Source organism: Rattus rattus, chromosome 7, assembly GCF_011064425.1.
Source record: "Rattus rattus isolate New Zealand chromosome 7, Rrattus_CSIRO_v1, whole genome shotgun sequence".
Classification (NCBI taxonomy): domain Eukaryota; kingdom Metazoa; phylum Chordata; class Mammalia; order Rodentia; family Muridae; genus Rattus; species Rattus rattus.
The window spans coordinates 121977128-121986208 of NC_046160.1; the positions used below are offsets into that span (position 1 = coordinate 121977128).

Below are 9081 nucleotides of genomic sequence, written 5' to 3' on the forward strand. Positions count from 1 at the left end.
TTGAGTGTGGAACTTGCTATTCCTTCCTGCAGCTGCCCAAAGTAAGACACCAAAACAAGAACTCCAAGGGAAAGGAAGCAGTTCCATGAATCCTTACCTCTCTGTTTTCTCTTCACAGGTGCCCAAGCACAGATCCAGTTGGTACAGTCTGGACCTGAGATGAAGAAGTCTGTGGAGTCAGTGAAGATCTCCTGCAAGGCTTCTGGGTATACCTTCACAGACAATGGGATGCACTGGATGAAACAGGCTCCAGGAAAGGGCTTAATGTGGATGGGCTTGACCAACACCCAAACTGGGAAGTTTTGTATAAACACTCCGTTTAAGTGTAAAACTGAGTGCAGCCGTAGTCACCTCCGGTGCACAAATTTTTCCACAGACAGAACAACAAGACCAACTCATAAATTAAAACGTTTAATTGTGCCTGGCTTACAGCTTCATTGGTTCATTCTATTATCATCATGATGAAAAACATGGCAACTTGCAGGCAGAAATGGAGAAATTTAGAGTTCTACACCTTGATCTGAGGACATCCGGAAGGAAACTTTTTGTAGGCAGTCTGGAGAGGAGTCTTTTTCACATTGGCAAGACTTGAGAATAGGAGGGCACCACAAAAATTCACTACCACAGTGATACACTTCCTCCAAACAGGCTATACCTCCCTTAATAAGGCCACACCTCCTAATAATCTCATTTCCAGTGGGCCAAGCATATTCAAACCAAAACAAGCTCTTTGTTTGTTTCTTTGTTTGGTTTTTCTCAGATACAAGACAGAGTCTTGGTCAGATTTCTTGATTAGAGTACCACTTACATTTAATGGAAAATGCAGAGGGAGCAGGGGATGAGTGAACCATTAACCCTAGTAAGTCCTAAGCCTCCACTCTTTTCCCTGGGTACTGTGCATATCACATTTCAGACCTGACCCTCTCTTTTGGTTAATTCAATTTATTTCTCCATGACCTTGATGAGTGCTCATTATAAAATTTTATATAAATTTATTTATTTAGTTAAGTCTATGTCTATATGAAGACAGACATTTCAACCAACTTTTCTTCTCTTATACCAGACCTGAAGACAGAATTACAACTCTAGAAGGTTTAGAACATGTGCTTCAGCCAACATGCTGCCCTTAATGTCTCTCTTAGATAACTTGGTATTTTATCTAAGTACATCAGGGATAACATGGATATCATGTATCTCTGTAACCCTACAAAGCCAGGTAAATTCTTCAAGAGCCAAAGAATTTCCAACTTCATTTTTGAAGGAATTTCCCACACTCTGACAAAAGCTGAGAATGTCTTAGTGAATTTCTATGTGAGTGAAAGAACTTGAAATGGGGTAAAAATCTGAGAAGAGTTATAGGAGAAGAAAAATATCAAAGTAAGTTGAATTAAAAAATAAGAAAAGCAACAAGCCCATGTGTGAAGCACTCCAATATGAAAAAGCACACAAGTAATTATATTCATGTGTCATTTTGAAGTGAAATCATGGGAAAATCTAGTAGACACTAGTACCATATTTCCATAGAATAATGAGTGTTTGATAGTTGATGTTTAAAATTCATGAATTGGGAAATGACTAATTTTACATCAATAATATTACCTTATGATTAATTTAAAAATACAGAGTGGAAACAGATGAGCAGGCAGCTAATATGTTGACTTACATAAGACTTTCTGGCCCAAATATTAAAAGTATAGTTAGTAATCTATTTTCATATGTAAAACAGTCTGTATAGTCTCTCCTGTACAGCTGGGATTCATGCTTTTTCTGTAAAACCTCTTTCCCTCTGCAGCCTCTGGGAATCATGAAAGCATTGGAATTTTCTCCATTTCATACACATGTAACTCAGCTCAGGCAGCATTTGTCTTCATGTATATGGATTCTCTTACTTACTGTCATGTATGCAGGGCAACTTCTGTCCTTTCACACACAGGGCAGCATTTCCTCAATCAAAAGACTGCATAACACTATTTTCATTGTCTTTATCCACTCCTTATTTTATAACAAGGTGATTTTTTTCTTTATCATTTTTGTTTCAACTTTGATCATTTTGTACATATATATCATATGTTTTGATTATATCCCCCTGTCATTCCTCTCATTAAGCCCTAAATGTCCACAAATGGCAAATCACTGTCAACTTGGCAAGCAGAGACCGTCCTTTCATATCTCTGAAACTGTTAATACTCCCAGAATTGTTCCACCTTGTGGTATAGTCCTCTCATTGACCCTTGTCACTGTAGTTTATTCATAGCAGAGTATATGATTGGGAGAAGTTATGATGTTCTTGCATTTTGTTTCTTGAACAGTACATCCAGTGTAACTATATAATTACACTTAAACCCACTTAATATAGATATCTGTGCATTGTCTTCAGAAATTTTCATTTCCTCTTGCTTACAAGTTATTCTAAGTACATTATGGATATCCCAGTTTGTATTAAATTTGCATTTCATGATTGGATTTCTTTATATATCTATGAACATGCACATATACTCTTTATAAAATATCTGTAGATATTGTATGTTTGGCTATTTATTTGAAAATATCTTTTCCTGTGACTGAGTAGAGTAACCTGCATATCTACACATTAGACCATAATCATATTTATGTTGTGTAAATATTTTCAAATACTGATACCTTGGGGTCAGCACTGAAATCATGTAAAGGAAACACAGAACAAATAAGGGATTTGCACACGAGAGCGTGCGTGCATGTGTGTTTGTGTGTGTGTGTGTGTGTGTGTGTGTGTGTGTGTGTGTGTGTGTGTGTGTGTGTTTGTATGCAATCCCTAAGGAGTTTTTTCTGCCATGGGCTTTAGCAGTCCACAAAGGAATTGTTTGTCAGTACCCCAGAAGCATTTTCAACAGTCCCTGGTAATCTCAATCTCTAGTTTTCCTTCCAGTTTTCTTGTATGTCAAAGCTTAACTTTGAGGACTGTTGATGAAGGAAATGCAAGTCTCTAAATGGCCAGTTGGGGCTTTTCTTTGAGAAAGGGAGGACCTACCTAGTAATGAGCAAAAGGCAAGTACTTGTGGATCTGAAGAGTAGAAATTTTTAACATAGAAAGAAACTAGGACTCTGGGTGTTTTAACAAGGTCACATAAGAACTGGGAGTACCAGTGTGATGGGGAGATTCAGGTATGTGTTGGGATGATCAGCGTTGGTTAGATAAAATGTAAAGGCCATTCTTCAAAATATCGATCAAACATTATCAGATAACATTTATATTTATAAAATAATTCTTTTATTTTTTGAGGGTCAAGCCTTGAACATCATGTCTAATATACACTATCAGATCTATGGTCTCAGACACAGTATGTTATAGCAATTTAATGTATGCATTCATTACTCACTAAACCTTGAATAAAACTCTGTCTCTCTGTCTCTGTCTCTCTCTCTCTCTCTCTCTCTCTCTCTCTCTCTCTCTCTCTCTCTCTCTCTCTCTCTTTCTCTTCCCTCCCTCTATCTCTCTGGTTTTTCTAAACTGATTTTTTTTCAAGACCAGTTTTCTCTGTGTAGAACTGGCTGACTTGGAACTCTCTTTGTGAACTAAGCTGTTCTCAAATTCATAAAGATCCACCTTTCTCTGACTATCCAGTGCTGGTAATTAGCACATGCATCACCACGCCCAGCATATAGCATTTCTTATGTAATTGTATGATAGTTTTTCTTATCCTAATTTCCCAGTAATTTTTTTAAATAATTTATGCTAAGACAGCAGAAGAGTTTACAAGTACAAAGCACAATAAAGGCTGAAAACTATATTATTATATGTATCTGTAAATTCATACTAAGTTATTCTTTTCCTTCCTTCTTTCTCATCTTTTCCTTTTTACAAAGCATTTCATACAGAAAAAGCATAACTCAAAACTTTGATTGTCGGGGTTGGGGGTTTAGCTCAGCGGTAGAGCGCTTGCCTAGCGAGCGCAAGGCCCTGGGTTCGGTCCCCAGCTCCGAAAAAAAGAAAAAAAGAAAAAAAAAACTTTGATTCTCTGGCTTCAACCTCTATGTTATCATGCAGTGGTGGGAATGAATGCATGGCTTCTTGCCTGAAAAAATTCTTTAGGAACTGTGCTCCATCCCCAGGACACTAAGTGATGCATTGTTATTATAAATGGCACTTTGCTTCCTAATTCTTCTACAATATCTGCATCATTATTTATCTTCTCTATGGCTAATGTTACTGAGCTCATGATATAACATGAAGACATGCATATAATTTTCTCTCTTCTCATTAAAACAGCCCTGATCTTATTCCTCTGACAGTGGTAGCCACTCTGGACTGAGAGGTCTTCCCATTCAGCCATCAGTATTCAACTTCAGATGCTATGCTCATATTCTATCCATTTTCCTGCAAAACTGATGATGTCTTTCATTTTAGTAGCTGAGTAGTATTTCAATCCATTCTTCAGTTGAGAAACATCAAGGTAGAGAGAGGGGTGTCTCTCGTAAAAAATCACCTACAATTAGAATAGTTGTGGATCAGAAATATGTAATTATATAATGAATAATTGTTACATTCTTTCCAATTCTTCAGGTTTACATCTCTCTACTGTTTGAGACATTTTACATTTAACACTTTTAAATCAAATCTTCAAATATACAGCAGTAGAAAATTCAATCAAAATGTCCATGTGCTCATAAAAACCTTTGTAGCCCTTACCCTGCATCTCTGGAAGAGTATGGAAATTTTCAGTTCTAAGGTCTTTTCATTCTTTGATAGGACTGAGCACAGACCCAACATTGCATTGGGTAAAAGCTGAAATTTATTGGTGATTTGTAGAAATTGAAATTTAAGGGTTTTTTTTTTTTAGAGTTTCTTATATAAATACTGTACACATCACTATCCGCAAACAAATTTATCTCACATCCATCTTTTACTCACTCTCAAATTCATTAATTTTGATTGTACATGTGTCTTTTTTTAAATTTGTAAGGTGTATATATTGGGTCTAGTTTTAGTTATATATGTTTCCTTGTGTTTAGAGCAGTGTACTTGGGTTTGAACAACTTCTCAGGGGACGTAAGTGTGAAGAAACTGACTTTCCCACTTACAGGAGCCATCAGTTTCTTGTACCTCTTCATACAAGAATGGAGACATTTGAGGTTTCCAGCTAAACTATAAACATGTAGTTTAGGCATTGTCTTGACTTGGTTTCCATTGCTGTGGGAAGACAACATGACCAAGGTGACTCTTTTACAGACAACATTTAATTGTGGCTGACTTATACATTCAGAGGCAAGACATGCCTTATAGTGGAGGAGCTGAGGATTCTACACCTTCATTTGAAGGACAAGAGCAGAGGACTGGCTCCCATGTGTTTTGGAAGAGGTTCTTACTGACAACTGGCACAGTAAAATTCTTTCTCTAACTAGGCCACATTTACTCCAGCAAAGACACAACTCCTAGTATTGAAACTCACTGAGTCAAGCACATATGAACCACCACATTTTACATTTTATTCCCTGATCTCAATAAACTTTTCAAACACATGATTATATGGAAGCCATATCTAGACATAGCATAATAAAAGTGCATTTAGCTCAATTTCCCAAGTTCTCATTTTCTATCACTGTCTCAAAAATATTAAAAATTCCTTCTGAGATTCATCCAATCACTTAACTGCAATCTTCAAAGCATGTAGGGAAAACAGCTGAGCAATCTTCAAATGCTGCATCTCTATGCATAATGTAAAAGTAGTCTTCTGATCTATTTTCTTCTTTGTTGACTGCAACAAACTTCTTTCTGCTCTGCTGGTTACACTCCTTGTTAACAGCTTTTCTGAGAAGGTATCAGCAAAAAAGCCTGTCGTGCCCCACAGAGTAGATATCAGACAAAAGCTAAAACTAAACATTTCTAATTAACCAGATCTTTTATTTGCCAAAAGGAGTCACCTATGGTTGTGTCATCCAAGTACCAACAGAAAAATCAGGAAGACATGATTTTTGCACATAATCTAAAAATTATCAAAAATTTGTGAATTCTGAAATTTCTTCTTCCGAAGGTCCAAATCATGAGGTGGCTTTAGGAGAGAGACAATGAATGTGCAGGTGACGATCATGGACCGCTGACTATAATGGTGGGTGTCATCTCATGCTGCAGGCTCAGATTCAAACAGTAGGGGGTGACAAGTTTCCATGGTTTCATTTATATTGTTGAACAGGTTCACAGAAGGTCAGAAAATACTTCTTCTCAGGCCTGACTTTCCTCTTCCATCCCAGGATATGGAACAACCTGCCAGTGTAATGAATGATTTTTAACTTATTTTGTCAAACAGCCTCTGTGCTACCAGAACATTGATAGTGCAGTTCAAAAGTCTGGTCTGACTGCACAACACAGTTGTACTCATTTCTTCTATTTTCTCTCTTCTTCCCACTGCTTTTGTTATGACCCCACTATAATTCCCTATCTTTAATCCACACTATGAGTACAGTATGTATTCCATAAAAAACAACAATGTGTCACTTTAAGTCAAATACAAGATACATTTTTTCACCCCTGTTCATAATCTTATTTTTGATAACTGTATGTTAGTGTTACATTGTGTTGCTGATTTATGTATTTCATCATGATCACTAATAGGAAAATATTAAATGTGAAAAGTAAGCAGAATTAGATTCCTCTAATTATGCATAGTCTTATTACATTTGAGTGTAAAAGGGCAGAAATAATATTAAAATGGGAAAAGGATTTTCTTAGATTTTCTAAATAAGTGGATCCATGCTACATTTTCATGTTAGAGCAGCGAGTTTGTCAGTTGCAAAACTACATGAAAAAGAACTAGAGCTTTTATTTCAGTATGTGAAATATGTTTTACACATATATTGGCTTTCTGTTAACGTATTTTTCTTTCCAAATTCTTACTATTTTAATTATGTGTCTGAGTTTTTTTTTTTTTAGGTATGTGCACATGAGTGTAGATGTCTGATAGGATTGAAACAATTGTTTATCCTAGATACTGAAGGTATAGATAGTTTTGAGCTACCTGATTTCAGTGCTAAAATCAAGATTTATGTAGTATGAAATTCAATGCATGTGCTTCTCCATTGATACATCTCAACAGATCTTTAAGCGATTTTTATTAAAACAACTGCTTTCCTAAATTTTACTGTAATAATTTTTAATTTTTACATTATTATAAATACATAACTTCTCCCAAACTTCCCAACTACTTTTCCAACGTTTGAGAATTTGTACCTGACATATGTAAAGTGAAAACCCATTTTATAATTTTTAATTTAAAAAAAGAAATGTAGTTTAATTCTAGAAATATCATAAGGAAATGTCAGTCACTGGTACGGGAGCAGAGAAGAACATAAGATTTAATAGACAGAATCTGTTTATACTGTATAGGCAAAATGTACTGATACAAATGTCTCAGTACAGAGGCTGCAGTACCCAGTGGACAGAATGAAGTCATTGAATCTGAGCACAGAGCAGGGAAACCACATAATGAGTCATTGTCTTAAGCCACTGTTACAGTGTTATATGTATAAGGCTAAGGATTAAACCCTGAGATTGCAAAGTGTATGGGTTGAGAACAGAAGAGTGCAAACCCGATGCACATAGCGGACATGGAGGACAACAATGTCATCATGAAGTCATGCACAGAAGATACTGTAAGGCATAGGCTCAGCTACCTAGTGTCATGGATCCTTTTATATCTAATTGTACCTCTGGTCTCATTCAAAATGAGTTACAGAGCCCAGTCATATGCAAATCTATAGAAGAATTGAGAGTAGAAATGTGAGGTTCACCCCACACACCACCAAGGGAGTAACCAGTTAGTCTCAAGGAAGCACTGAGCCCCAGTGTTAGACATCATGGATTGGTTGTGGAACTTGCTATTCCTGATGGCAGTTGCCCAAAGTAAGACATCAAAATCAAGAAGTCCAAGGGAAAGGAAGCAGTTCCATGAATCCTTACCACTCGGTTTTCTCTTCACAGGTGTCCAAGCACAGATCCAGTTGGTACAGTCTGGACCTGAGCTGAAGAAACCTGGAGAGTCAGTGAAAATCTCCTGCAAGGCTTCTGGGTATACCTTCACAAACTATGGAATGCACTGGGTGAAACAGGCTCCAGGAAAGGGCTTGAAGTGGATGGGCTGGATCAACACTCAAACTGGGAATCCAACATATGCTGATGACTTTAAAGGACGGTTTGTCTTCTCCTTGGAAACCTCTGCCAGCACTGCATATTTGCAGATCAACAACCTCGAAAATGAGGACACGGCTACATATTTCTGTGCAAGACACAGTGTGAAAAACACATCCTGTGGGTGTCAGAAACCCTAAGGGAGAAGTGTTGCAGCTGTGCCTAGAGAAAAAAAAACAGAGAAAACATTCTCCTCTTGGCCTTTGACTAGAATTATGAGGTTACTGTAAAAGAGATTAAAATTAACAGGTGGTCAGACACAGAATATACTAAGTGGGGCTGTGACAGACCAATGAAAGTATGGGTAGAAAAAAGTTTGTTCATTTACACAATTGAATAGTACTGAGCTATGAGAAACAAGGAAAGCATGAATTTTCAGGCAAATGGATGGAACTAGACAATATTTTCCTGAGCGAGGAACATTGATCTCAAAAGACAAGCATGGTGTGTAGTCACTGATAAGGTATGAAATTCAGCATCACCATGCCATCATCCACATACCCAAAGAAACAAAAAGAAAAGGAAACCCCAACAGAGGCTGGTTGAATCTTTCTCAGAATGGGAACTAAAATAGGTACCAGAATTTGATGGAGGGTTTGTTGGTATTAGGAATTTCCTTTACCTCAAACAGTGACACCATTTGACAACTGTTGCCATGGCAATGTGCATACCTTCCCAGAAGACCTTTTGGCTCAATTCACAAACCCACTTGGAAGCACTGAGGTCATATTCCAAATAAAAGCCAGACTTCTTCTCTCTTCCTCTTCTCTCTTCTTTCTTTCACCCCTTCTTTTTGTCTCATTCTCCCATTAATTTTTGCCACATGGAACCCTGTAGGTTTGGGTTTGGTTTGCTTCATCTGAACGGGAACGTGCAGATATTTAACAACATTTTTGGTGGGGTGCACTAGGTTTATGACTTCT

The 9081-nt window shown here is 37.1% G+C and overlaps 1 gene segment (V, D, J or C); it reads left to right on the forward strand.

Moving 5' to 3' along the window:
• Positions 1–7827: 7827 nt before the first annotated feature.
• Positions 7828–8298, forward strand: LOC116906238. The segment is given in 2 exon segments: positions 7828–7873; positions 7952–8298. Coding segments are annotated over 2 exon segments (393 nt in total).
• The last annotated feature ends 783 nt before the right edge of the window (positions 8299–9081 follow it).